The sequence below is a fragment of the Lampris incognitus genome, chromosome 16, assembly GCF_029633865.1.
Source record: "Lampris incognitus isolate fLamInc1 chromosome 16, fLamInc1.hap2, whole genome shotgun sequence".
Classification (NCBI taxonomy): domain Eukaryota; kingdom Metazoa; phylum Chordata; class Actinopteri; order Lampriformes; family Lampridae; genus Lampris; species Lampris incognitus.
Genome location: NC_079226.1, coordinates 601,386 through 616,145, shown reverse-complemented (window position 1 = coordinate 616,145; position 14,760 = coordinate 601,386). Strand labels below are relative to the sequence as shown.

The following is a 14,760-nucleotide window of genomic DNA, read 5'->3' as shown; positions in this document are numbered from 1 at the left end:
TTGTTATACCACTGTATTGTTTATAAGGGTGGGGACACCTGCAGTCAGGTGAGACTGAAGATGTCAGTTAGATGAGTGATGAAACGTTTCTCTCAATAAATGTAAATAGACTCTTTGTAAAGGAGCTTTGCACTCATGGACAAAATAACCTCGATCGTCACAAGGTTGGCTATAGCTTGTCAACTCTGAAATCCAAAAGCAGCACTAATTTATTCAAAAAAGTTTTTAAATTTAAATTTCAAATTGATAATAATAATAACAATAATAATAATAATAATAATAACAACAAATGATCAGTTGTATTGTACCTTGAACATGAAGAAAGAAGACATGCTGATATAAGTGTGTTTAAGTTGTGTGATAAATCTGTGCTTCATATTGTTATGTTTTCCACAACTTGATTGGCTGGCTTTGCATCTCATGTCATGCCCCTGCTACCCATGATCCTGCTGGAGACCCTGAACAGATGTTGCTGGAGAAACAGATGTTTTCATAAAGAATGTTCCACACGTTACCTTCTGTCCAACAGCTGGTTTGATCTCCGACCTCCCTGATACTGCTCCCATCTGAAACACAAGACAACATGGTCCATGTGTGTCAGTCTAATGGTGTGTCTGTAATCATTCTGCTAGACTGTGGGTCAGTGTGTTTGTGTCAGTCACCAGTGTGACACTGGTTACCTCCTTCTTGTCCTGAGTGTTTGCTTCATATTCCGTGTCACTGGGAGAATGTCCATTACTGTCCTCCACCTCTTCCTCACTACAAACAGATACACACACACACACACACACACACACACACACACACACACACACACACACACACACACACACACACACACACACACACACACACACAGATCCCACATCAGTCCAACTAATCTTCATCCACATTCACTTTGAAGGATTTTGTTTTAAATCTGTGCCTCTTGTCTTCTCTCAGTGAGTGGACATGATGTACGATGCGTGGACATGATGTAGACCTGTGGTGAAGGTGAGTTGACATGATGTACAGCTGTGGTGAAGGTGAGTAGACGTGATGTACAGCTGTGGTGAAGATGAGTGGACATGATGTACAGCTGTGGTGAACGTGAGCAGAAATGATGTACAGCTGTGGTGAAGGTGAGTAGACATGATTTACAGCTGTGGTGAAGGTGACTGGACATGATGTGGTGAAGGTGAGTGGACATGATGTGCAGCTGTGGTGAAGGTGAGTAGATATGATGTGGTGAAGTTGAGTGGACATGATTTACAGCTGTGGTGAAGGTGAGTAGACATGATGTACAGCTGTGGTGAAGGTGAGTAGACATGATGTACAGCTGTGGTGAAGATGACTGGAGATGATGTAGTGAAGGTGAGTGGACATGATGTACAGCTGTGGTGAAGGTGAATAGACATGATGTACAGCTGTTGTGAAGGTGAGTAGACATGATGTACAGCTGTGGTGAAGATGACTGGACATGATGTAGTGAAGGTGAGTGGACATGATGTACAGCTGTGGTGAAGGTGAGTAGACATGATGTACAGCTGTGGTGAAGGTGAGTGGACATGATGTTAAGCTGTGGTGAAGGTGAGTGGACATGATGTACAGCTGTGGTGAAAGTGAGTGGACATTATGTACAACTGTGGTGAAGGTGAGTAGACATGATGCACAACTGTGGTTAAGGTGAATGGACATGATGTGGTGAAGGTGAGTGGACATGATGTACAGCTGTGGTGAAGGTGAATAGACATGATGCACAGCTGTGGTTAAGGTGAATGGACATGATGTGGTGAAGGTGAGTGGACATGACGTACAGCTGTGGTGAAGGTGAATGGACATGATGGGGTGAAGGTGAGTGGACATGATGTACAGCTGTGGTGAAGGTGAGTAGACATGATGTAAAGTTCTGGTGAAGGTGAGTGGATATGATTTGGTGAAGGTGAGTGGACATGACGTACAGTTGTGGTGAAGGTGAGTAGACGTGACGTACAGCTGTGGTGAAGGTGAGTGGACATGATGTGGTGAAGGTGAGTGGACATGATGTACAGCTGTGGTGAAGGTGAGTAGACATGATGTACAGCTGTGGTGAAGGTGAGTGGACATGATGTACAGCTGTGGTGAAGGTGAGTGGACATGATGTACAGCTGTGGTGAAGGTGTATGGACATGATGTACAGCTGTGGTGAAGGTGAGTAGACGTGACGTACAGCTGTGGTGAAGGTGAGTGGACATGATGTGGTGAAGGTGAGTGGACATGATGTACAGCTGTGGTGAAGGTGAGTAGACATGATGTACAGCTGTGGTGAAGGTGAGTGGACATGATGTACAGCTGTGGTGAAGGTGAGTGGACATGATGTACAGCTGTGGTGAAGGTGAGTGGACATGATGTACAGCTGTGGTGAAGGTGAGTAGACATGATGTACAGCTGTGGTGAAGGTGTATGGACATGATGTACAGCTGTGGTGAAGGTGAGTAGACGTGACGTACAGCTGTGGTGAAGGTGAGTGGACATGATGTGGTGAAGGTGAGTGGACATGATGTACAGCTGTGGTGAAGGTGAGTAGACATGATGTACAGCTGTGGTGAAGGTGAGTGGACATGATGTACAGCTGTGGTGAAGGTGAGTGGACATGATGTGGTGAAGGTGAGTGGACATGATGTACAGCTGTGGTGAAGGTGTATGGACATGATGTGGTGAAGGTGAATAGAAATGACGTGGTGAAGGTGAGTAGACATGATGTGGTGAAGCTGAGTAGACATGATGTGGTGAAGGTGAGTGGACATGATGTGATGAAGGTGAGTAGACATGATGTACAGCTGTGGTGAAGGTGAATGGACATGATGTGGTGAAGGTGAGTAGACATGATGTAAAACTGTGGTGAAGGTGAGTGGACATGATGTGGTGAAGGTGAGTGGACATGATGTTAAGGTGAGTAGACACGATGTAGAGCTGTGCTGAAGGTGAGTAGACATGATGTGGTGAAGGTGAGTGGACATGATTTGCTTAAGTTCGGTGGACATGATGTGATGAAGGTGAGTAGACATGATGTACAGCTATGGTGAAGGTGAGTGGACATGGTGTACAGCTGTGGTGAAGGTGAGTGGACATGATATGGTGAAGGTGAGTAGACATGATGTAGTGAAGGTGAGTGGACATGATGTGGCGAAGGTGAGTTGACATGATGTGGTGAAGGTGAGTGGAAATGATGTACAGCTGTGGTGAAGGTGAGTGGACATGATGTGGTGAAGGTGAGTAGACATGATGTAGTGAAGGTGAGTGGACATGATGTGGTGAAGGTGAGTTGACATGATGTGGTGAAGGTGAGTAGAAATGATGTACAGCTGTGGTGAAGGTGAGTGGACATGATGTGGTGAAGGTGAGTAGACATGATGTAGTGAAGGTGAGTGGACATGATGTGGTGAAGGTGAGTTGACATGATGTGGTGAAGGTGAGTAGAAATGATGTACAGCTGTGGTGAAGGTGAGTGGACATGATGTGGTGAAGGTGAGTAGACATGATGTAGTGAAGGTGAGTGGACATGATGTGGTGAAGGTGAGTAGACATGATGTAGTGAAGGTGAGTGGACATGATGTGGTGAAGGTGAATAAACATGATGTGGTGAAGGTGAGTAGACATGATGTGATGAAGGTGAGTAGACATGATGTGATGAAGGTGAGTAGACATGATGTACAGCTATGGTGAAGGTGAGTGGACATGGTATACAGCTGTGGTGAAGGTGAGTGGACATGATATGGTGAAGGTGAGTAGACATGATGTAGTGAAGGTGAGTGGACATGATGTGGCGAAGGTGAGTTGACATGATGTGGTGAAGGTGAGTAGACATGATGTACAGCTGTGGTGAAGGTGAGTGGACATGATGTGGTGAAGGTGAATAAACATGATGTGGTGAAGGTGAGTGGACATGATGTACAGCTGTGGTGAAGGTGAGTGGACATGATGTGGTAAAGGTGAGTAAACATGATGTACAGCTGTGGTAAAGGTGAGTGGACATGATGTGGTAAAGGTGAGTAGACATGATGTACAGCTGTGGTGAAGGTGAGTAGACATGATGTGGGGTGACGGTGAGCAGTCTGGACTCACCTCTCCTCTCGGTCCCTCTTGTGTTTGCGAGCATGGCGGTCCATCAGGCTTGTTTTACTGCGCGTCTTCTTCCAGGAATAGTAGAACCGCACCAGGCTGGCCATCGATTTGTCTGGTAACTACTCGCACAATGCATACATCACACACACATCACACACAGTACACAGCTTTTCAAAACATGCATACCTCATGTAACACATACTTTCTTGTGAGTTTGCTCTTCTTGCAGTTCAGTGTGTGGCTGTCCTGCACAGCAGCATGTGACTTGTCCTCTTACTGATGTGGATGCTGGGACCACGGACAACCTGTTCTTCCAGCACACCACTCTTTCGTATGGATGACTGCTTTATTTCAGTCACACATTATAAGGAACAACGCTTAACAAGTTGTGTGAACATGTGACATGTTTCTACCAGCACATTTCACACAATAAAACTATCTTTTTTTTCTTTTTATATTCTTTCCTTTTATATATCTTATGAATCCATGTAATTGCGTTACCCTCTTTCAATGTTGTATTGTGTAAACTGTGTAAATGCAACATCATTGCATGTTGTCCGTGTGGCGAGAGAGAGCCTCCTTTGTTGGTCTCCCTGAGCTCTCTTCCTAATTTTCTCCCTGTCAAGGGTTTTTAGGGAGTTGTTCCTTATCCGATGTGAGGGTCTAAGGACAGGATGTTGTGTTGCTGTAAAAACCCCTGAGACACATTTGTAATTTGTGATATTGGGCTATACAAATAAAACTGACTTGACTTGACTAGCAGTGACTGACTGGAAAGTAACAGACTGAAGCCCAGGCTTGCTTTTGCCTGTCCTGTACATCCTTCAACAACCCAGCACATCAGCAGTACACAAGAAGAAGCACTAACATTTACTCTACATGGTAATGCATCATTACTTTACCCTACATGGTAATGCTTCATTATTTACTCTGCATGGTAATGCATCATTATTTACTGTACATGGTAATGCTTCATTACTTTACTTTACATGGTAATGCTTCATTATTTACTCTACATGGTAATGCTTCATTACTTTACTTTACATGGTAATGCTTCATGATTTACTCTGCATTGTAATACTTCCTTATTTACTCTACATGGTAATACTTCATTACTTTATTCTACATGGTAATGCTTCATTATTTACTCTACATGGTAATACTTCATTACTTTATTCTACATGGTAATGCTTCATTATTTACTCTACATGGTAATACGTCATTATTTACTCTGAATGGTAATGCATCATTATTTACTGTACATGGTAATGCTTCATTATTTACTCTGCATGGTAATACTTCCTTATTTGCTCTACATTGTAATGCTTTATTATTTACTCTACATGGTAATACGTCATTATTTACTCTGAATGGTAATGCTTCATCATTTACCCTACATGGTAATGCTTCATTACTTTAGCCGGCCGTTCTCGCCGCGCCTGTGAAGCTCCCAGAGTTCTGGCAGAGCGACCCGGCCTCGTGGTTCCGGCATGTCGAGGCGCTGTTCCACCTGCGTGGAATCTCCGCGGACGACTCCAGATACTATTTGGTCGTCGCTGCGCTGGACCAGCAGTCCACACGCCGGGCCATGCAGCTGTTGCGGTAAATACGTCGCCCTCAAACATCCTCTGCTCCGGAGGTACAGCCTATCTGCCGCAGAGAGGGCAGATAGGATCCTTTCCCTATCCAGTCTGGGCGACGGGACGGCTGTGGATCTCATGGACAATATGCTGTCGCTGCTAGGCTCAGACGAAGGTGGATTCCTTTTCCCGCACGTTTTCCTGCGCCAGCTCCCGTCTCCTGTGCGCGCGGCTTTGGCTAACTCCCCGTGTCTGGCCGCTGGTGACTGCCGAGGTTTGGCTGAGGAGGCCGATCGGGTCCTGCTGGCTACCAGACGGTTCTCTGTGCAGAGTGTGGCATCGGAGCCTCTGCAGCCGGCGTCGGAGGACGCCGACCCAGCAGTGGTGGCTGGAGTGACTGCCCGGAGACGGCGCGGGAGAGGCCTCTGTTTCTTCCACCAGCGGTTCGGCGGCAAGGCGAGGCGCTGCGTCCCTCCGTGCACGTTGGAGGCGGCGGGAAACTCCAGGGCAGCGCTCAGTAGCAGCTGTGGGCGCTGGCGGACGTAGTGAGCTGTTCTTCATTAAGGACACGATGTCAGGAAGACGGTTTCTGGTGGACTCAGGCTCACAAAAGAGCCTACTCCCTCCTGCTAAGACAGACAGGTCGGCCGAAGGCAGCGGCCCACAGTTAAGTGCAGCTAACGATTCGTCCATTGCGACGTTTGGCACAAGGTTGGTGACTGTTTGCTTCCACGGGCGCCATTTTGAGTGGGACTTTGTAGTGGCCGCCATTACTGTTCCTATTATCGGCGCGGATGTTCTGTGTGCTAATGGTCCGCTGGTTGATGTTACAAACCGCCGTTTAATTGATGCTGTGTCTTTCGCCACTGTTCCGTGCGAGACAGGGGGAGCCGGGCCGTTACCACACGCTAACTTTTTAGCATCAGGGGATGTTTTTCAGCGTTTGCTGGCGGATTCTCCATCGGTGACTCCACCTGCCTTTTCCACCGCGGTTACTAAACACGGGGTACAACATTTCATTCCCACTCTGGGACCGCCAGTTTTGGCGCGCGCGCGGCGCCTCGACGCGGTAAAATGGGCTCCAGCTAAGGAGGAGTTCGCCATCATGGAGCGTCTGGGTATAGTGAGGCATTCCAACAGCCCGTGGGCCTCACTGCTTCACATGGTGCCCAAGGCGGATAGGTCGTGGCGGCCTTGCGGCGACTTTCGCCGCCTGAACAACGTCACCGCCAATGACCGCTATCCCATCCCACACATACAGGACTTTTCCATACGCCTGGCAGGTGCCACTATCTTCTCTAAGGTGGACCTGGTGCGCGGCTATCATCAGGTTCCCGTGCGCGCAGAGGACGTGGCCAAGACCGCAGTGATCACCCCGTTTGAGCTTTTTGAGTTCATGCGCATGCGCCTTTTGGCTTGAAGGGGGCAGCGCAAACCTTTCAGAGGCTGATGGACTCGGTGTTGCGGGACCTTGCTTTCGTGTTCGTTTATCTCGACGACATATTAGTGGCCAGTCGGTCAGCTGAAGAGCACCTGGCGCACCTGAAACAGGTTTTCCGTCGTCTGGACGAACACGGCCTGATAGTCAACCCGGCCAAGTGTCAGTTTGGACTGCCGGTGATTGACTTCTTGGGTCACCGCATTTCGCCGCAAGGCGCGATCCCGTTGCCTTCTAAGGTGCAAGCGGTGGCGGAATTTCCCCGCCCAGTCTCTATTAAGGCATTGCAGGAATTCTTGGGAATGGTGAATTTCTATAACCGTTTCCTCCCTCGCGCTGCCCACCTCCTTCAGCCACTTTACGAAGCCCTGCGGCTTAAGAAGGCTAACGACCCTGTAGACTGGACTCCCGAACAGGCCCAGGCCTTTGACGGAGCTAAGTGCGCCCTGGCTAACGCTGCCCTCCTCGCCCATCCCACACCCACGGCGTCCATAGCTTTAACAACCGACGCGTCTGACATAGCCGTGGGGGCTGTGGTTGAACAGCACGTGGCGAATGCGTGGCAGCCACTCGCATTTTTTAGCCGCAAACTGCGGGGTAGTGAGCGCAAGTACAGCGTTTTTGACCGGGAGTTGCTGGCACTGCACCTCGCAACCCGGCATTTCCGTTTCCTGTTGGAGGGTCGCTCCTTCACGGCTTATGTGGATCATGAACCGCTGACTTCGCCATGTCCAAGGTGACTGAGCCATGGTCTGCTCATCAGCAGCGCCACCTAGCGGCCATCTCTGAGTTCACAACGGACATTCAGCATGTGGGCGGGAAGTCCAACCCTGTTGCTGATTGTCTGTCGCGTGTGCTTGTGTGTCCTGTGCACCTCGGTGTGGATTTCTCCGCTATGGCTGCCGACCAGCCCAGCGACCCGGACGTCCTTGCCCTTAGGTCAACGCGTACCGGTCTCAAGCTAGAGGATGCTGTGATGCAGAAAGGCAGTCCTCCCCTCCTCTGCGATGTCTCCACCAGCCATCCCCGCCCCGTTGTTCCAGTGGCCTGGCGCCGTCGAGTTTTCGAATCGATTCACTCCCTCTCGCACCCTGGAGTTCGGGCGTCGGTGAAGTTGGTCGGTTCCAAGTTCGTCTGGCCTGGCCTCCGCAAGGACGTCAGGGGGTGGGCAGCTGCATGTGTAGCGTGCCAGCGCGCTAAGGTCCACCAGCACACTAAGTCGATCCTCAAACCGTTTCCGATCCCGGCCAGACGTTTCGACCATGTGCATGTGGACCTGGTGGGCCCTCTACCTTCTTCACAGGGTTTTTACGCACCTGCTCACAATGGTAGATCGGACCACCAGGTGGCCAGAGGCTGTCCCTCTGTCCTCCACAACATCCTCGGACGTTGCACGCGCGTTTCTTTCCCCCTGGGTCGCCCGTTTCGGCTCTCCGTCAGATATCGCTTCAGACAGGGGCCCCCAGTTCGTGTCAGAGCTCTGGTCGACACTTCCGCGATCCTTGGGTGTGCAGGTACACCGCACTACCGCGTATCCCCCTCAGGCTAACGGCTTGTGTGAACGTTTTCACCGGTCGCTCAAGGCAGCGCTGCGCTCTCGGATGGTAACTGGGTGGATCGTTTACCTTGGGTTATGCTCGGGTTGCGTTCGGCTCCTAAGGAGGACCTCGACGCGTCACCCGCTGAGCTGGTGCTCGGTCAGCCGCTCCGCGTCCCTGGGGAATTTTTGCCTGGGAGTTCCGCTCCTCGACCCCGTCCGGCCGTTCATCCTTTTTTGTCCGACAGCACTCGGGTTCCAGGCCCCGTTCCCCACTGTTTTCCGCGGTCGTTCGTGCCTGCGGAGCTCATGTCGGCTCGTTTTGTTTTCGTATGGCATGATGCTCACCGCTCGCCCCTCCAACCCCCATACGATGGCATATTTCGGGTTCTTGAGACGGGTCCTAAGGGTTTTGTGCTGGATATGGGTGGGCGCAGGGAGCGTGTCACGCTTGATAGGCTTAAACCGGCGCACAGGGTGGCAGGCGAAGTTGTGTTTCCGGCCCAGGTTCCCCGTTGGGGTCACCCTCCTCCCAGAACCCCGGCAGTGTCTTCACGGGTTCAGCGTTCTGCTTCTCAGCTGGCGTCTGTTTCAGCTGAGGGACATGGCAGGCTACTTAAGCCTCCAGTGAGAAACTGATTTTCTTTCCAGGAGTCCCTTCTGGGTGTTCGGGGGGGGGGTGGGGGTGGCGGACACTAGGGGCTATGCCTCTCACCCAGCAGGGCTGTGAGCTGGGGGCGTGGTTTGCGTTGAGGGCGTGGTTTACCTTCCCGGGCTGTCTGGTGCAAGGTTGTTCCTGTTTGAGTTTGGTTTTGGAGCTGAGGAATTAAGTTCAAACTCGCCTTCGTCTCCTGTGTTTTTCCTCATCCTGCCACATCATTTACATTTACTCTACATGGTAATACTTCATTATTTACTCTACATGGTAATGCTTGATTATTTCCCCTACATGATAATTCTTTATCACTTTACATAGTAATGCGTCATTATTTACTCTACATGGTAATGCTCCATAATTTTACATTTACATTTACTCTACATGGTAATGCTTAACTATTTACTCTACATGGTCATGCTTCATTATTTGACATTTACATTTACTCTACATGGTAATGCTTCATAATTTACTCTACATGGTAATGCTTCATAATTTACTCTACATGGTAATGCTTCATAATTTACTCTACTTGGTAATGCTTTATTATTTACTCTACGTGGTAATGCTTCATTATTTACTCTACATGGTAATGCTCCATAATTTTACATTTACATTTACTCTTCATGGTAATGCTTCATTATTTACTCTACGTGGTAATGCTTCATTATTTACTCTACATGGTAATGCGTCATTATTTACCCTACATGGTAATGCTTCATTATTTACTCTACATGGTAATGCGTCATTATTTACTCTACATGGTAATGCGTCATTATTTACTCTACATGGTAATGCTTCAATATTAACTTTACATGGTAATGCTTCATTTCTTTACATTTACATTTACTCTACATGGTAATGCTTCATTATTTCCTCTACATGGTAATATTTGATTACTTTACATGGTAATGCTTCATTGCTTTACATTTACTCAACATGGTAATGCTTCATTATTTACTTTACATGGTAATGCTTCATTGTTTCACATTTACATTTACTCTAAATGGTAACGCTTCATTATTTACTCTACATGGTAATGCTTCATTATTTACTCTACATGGTAATGCTTCATTATTTACTCTACATGGTAATGCTTCATTATTTACTCTTCATGCTAATGCTTCAATATTTACTCTACATGCTAATGCTTCATTATTTACTCTACATACTAATGCTTAATTATTTTACATTTACTCTACATGGTAATGCTTCATTATTTTACATTTACATTTACTGTACATGGAAATACTTCACTATTTACTCTACATGATAATATTTGATTACTTTACATGGTAATGCTTCATTGCTTTACATTTACTCTAAATGGTAATGCTTCATTATTTTACATTTACATTTACTCTACGTGGTAATGCTTCCTTATTTTACATTTACTCTACATGGAAATACTTCACTATTTACTCTACGTGGTAATATTTGATTACTTTACATGGTAATGTGTCATTGTTTACTCTACATAGTACTGCTACATTATTTACTCTGCATGGTAATGCTTCATTATTTTACATTTACTTTACATGGAAATACTTCACTATTTACTCTACATGGTAATATTTGATTACTTTGCATGATAATGCTTCATTGCTTTACATTTAGTCGACATGGTAATGCTTCTTTATTTTGCATGCACATTTATTTTACATGGTAATGCTTCATTATTTTACACGGTAATGCTTCATTATTTACTGTATATGGTAACACTTTATTACTTTACTCTACATGGTAATGCTTCATTATTTTACATTTACATTTACTCTTCATAGTAATGCTTCATTATTTATTCTACATGGTAATGCTTCATAATTTACTCTACATGGTAATGCTTCATTATTTTACATTTACATTTACTCTTCATAGTAATGCTTCATTATTTATTCTACATGGTAATGCTTCATAATTTACTCTACATGGTAATGCTTCATAATTTACTCTACATGGTAATGCTTCATTATTTGACATTTACATTTACTCTACATGGTAATGCTTCACTATTTACTCTACATGGTAATGCTTCATAATTTACTCTACATGGTAATGCTTCATAATTTACTCTACATGGTAATGCTTCATAATTTACTCTACGTGGTAATGCTTTATTATTTACTCTACGTGGTAATGCTTCATTATTTACTCTACATGGTAATGCTCCATAATTTTACATTTACATTTACTCTTCATGGTAATGCTTCATTATTTACTCTACGTGGTAATGCTTCATTATTTACTCTACATGGTAATGCGTCATTATTTACTCTACATGGTAATGCTTCATTATTTACTCTACATGGTAATGCGTCATTATTTACTCTACATGGTAATGCGTCATTATTTACTCTACATGGTAATGCTTCAATATTAACTTTACATGGTAATGCTTCATTTCTTTACATTTACATTTACTCTACATGGTAATACTTCATTATTTCCTCTACATGGTAAATCTTCATGATTTCCTCTACATGGTAATATTTGATTACTTTACATGGCAATGCTTCATTGCTTTACATTTACTCAACATGGTAATGCTTCATTATTTACTCTACATGGTAATGCTTCATTATTTACTCTACATGGTAATGCTTCATTATTTACTCTTCATGCTAATGCTTCAATATTTACTCTACATGCTAATGCTTCATTATTTACTCTACATGCTAATGCTTAATTATTTTACGTTTACTCTACATGGTAATGCTTCATTATTTTACATTTACATTTACTGTACATGGAAATACTTCACTATTTACTCTACATGATAATATTTGATTACTTTACATGGTAATGCTTCATTGCTTTACATTTACTCTAAATGGTAATGCTTCATTATTTTACATTTACATTTACTCTACGTGGTAATGCTTCCTTATTTTACATTTACTCTACATGGAAATACTTCACTATTTACTCTACGTGGTAATATTTGATTACTTTACATGGTAATGTGTCATTGTTTACTCTACATAGTACTGCTACATTATTTACTCTACATGGTAATGCTTCATTATTTTACATTTACATTTACTTTACATGGAAATACTTCACTATTTACTCTACATGGTAATATTTGATTACTTTGCATGATAATGCTTCATTGCTTTACATTTAGTCGACATGGTAATGCTTCTTTATTTTGCATGCACATTTATTTTACATGGTAATGCTTCATTATTTTACACGGTAATGCTTCATTATTTACTGTATATGGTAACACTTTATTACTTTACTCTACATGGTAATGCTTCATTATTTTACATTTACATTTACTCTTCATAGTAATGCTTCATTATTTATTCTACATGGTAATGCTTCATAATTTACTCTACATGGTAATGCTTCATTATTTGACATTTACATTTACTCTACATGGTAATGCTTCACTATTTACTCTACATGGTAATGCTTCATAATTTACTCTACATGGTAATGCTTCATAATTTACTCTACATGGTAATGCTTCATAATTTACTCTACGTGGTAATGCTTTATTATTTACTCTACGTGGTAATGCTTCATTATTTACTCTACATGGTAATGCTCCATAATTTTACATTTACATTTACTCTTCATGGTAATGCTTCATTATTTACTCTACGTGGTAATGCTTCATTATTTACTCTACATGGTAATGCGTCATTATTTACTCTACATGGTAATGCTTCATTATTTACTCTACATGGTAATACTTCATTATTTACTCTACATGGTAATGCTTCATTATTTACTCTACATGGTAATGCGTCATTATTTACTCTACATGGTAATGCTTCAATATTAACTTTACATGGTAATGCTTCATTTCTTTACATTTACATTTACTCTACATGGTAATGCTTCATTATTTACTCTACATGGTAAATCTTCATGATTTCCTCTACATGGTAATATTTGATTACTTTACATGGTAATGCTTCATTGCTTTACATTTACATTTACTCTACATGGTAATGCTTCATTATTTACTCTACATGGTAATGCTTCATTATTTACTCTTCATGCTAATGCTTCAATATTTACTCTACATGCTAATGCTTCATTATTTACTCTACATGCTAATGCTTAATTATTTTACATTTACTCTACATGGTAATGCTTCATTGCTTTACATTTACTCTAAATGGTAATGCTTCATTATTTTACATTTACATTTACTCTACGTGGTAATGCTTCCTTATTTTACATTTACTCTACATGGAAATACTTCACTATTTACTCTACGTGGTAATATTTGATTACTTTACATGGTAATGTGTCATTGTTTACTCTACATAGTACTGCTACATTATTTACTCTACATGGTAATGCTTCATTATTTTACATTTACATTTACTTTACATGGAAATACTTCACTATTTACTCTACATGGTAATATTTGATTACTTTGCATGATAATGCTTCATTGCTTCACATTTAGTCGACATGGTAATGCTTCTTTATTTTGCATGCACATTTATTTTACATGGTAATGCTTCATTATTTTACACGGTAATGCTTCATTATTTACTGTATACGGTAACACTTTATTACTTTACTCTACATGGTAATGCTTCATTATTTTACATTTACATTTACTCTTCATAGTAATGCTTCATTATTTATTCTACATGGTAATGCGTCATTATTTACTATACATGGTAATGCTTCATTATTTACTCTACATGGTAATACTTCATTATTTACTCCACATGGTAATTCTTCATTATTTACTCTACATGGCAATGCTTCATTATTTACTCTACATGGTAATACTTCATTATTTACTCTACATGGTAATGCTTCATTATTTACTCTACATGGTAATGCTTCACTATTTACTCTACATGGTAATGCTTCATTATTTACTCTACATGGTAATTCTTCATTATTTACTCTACATGGTAATGCTTCACTATTTACTCTACATGGTAATACTTCATTATTTTCCATTTACATTTACATTTACTCAACATGGTAATGCTTCATTATTTTACATTTACATTTACTCAACATGGTAATGCTTCATTATTTACTCTACATGGTAATGCTTCATTATTTACTCTACATGGTAATACTTCATTACTTTACTTTACATGGTAATGCTTCATTATTTTGCATGCATATTTATTTTACATGGTAACGCTTTATTACTTTACTCTACATGGTAATGCTTCATTACTTTACTCTAAATTGTAATGCTTCATTATTTACTCTACATGGTAACACTTTATTACTTTACTCTACATGGTAATGCTTCATTACTTTTCTCTAAATGGTAATGCTTCATTATTTTACATTTACATTTACTCTTCATAGTAATGCTTCATTATTTATTCTACACGGTAATGCGTCATTATTTACTATACATGGTAATGCTTCATTATTTACTCTACATGGTAACACTTGATTACTTTACATAGTAATGCTTCATTATTTACTCTACATGGTAATGCTTCTTTATTTTACATTTACA

General features: G+C 42.5%; 1 protein-coding gene across 1 annotated transcript in view; it reads right to left on the bottom strand.

Moving 5' to 3' along the window:
• Positions 1–14,760, bottom strand: part of rcor1 (REST corepressor 1) — a 93,698-nt gene that overhangs the window by 63,365 nt on the left and 15,573 nt on the right. The window contains exons 6-8 of the mRNA XM_056295591.1: positions 4,084–4,202; positions 681–759; positions 516–566 (exon numbers count right to left, since the gene is read on the bottom strand). Coding sequence (XP_056151566.1) covers positions 516–566; positions 681–759; positions 4,084–4,202 — 249 coding nt within the window. The remainder of the gene's footprint in view (positions 1–515; positions 567–680; positions 760–4,083; positions 4,203–14,760) is intronic.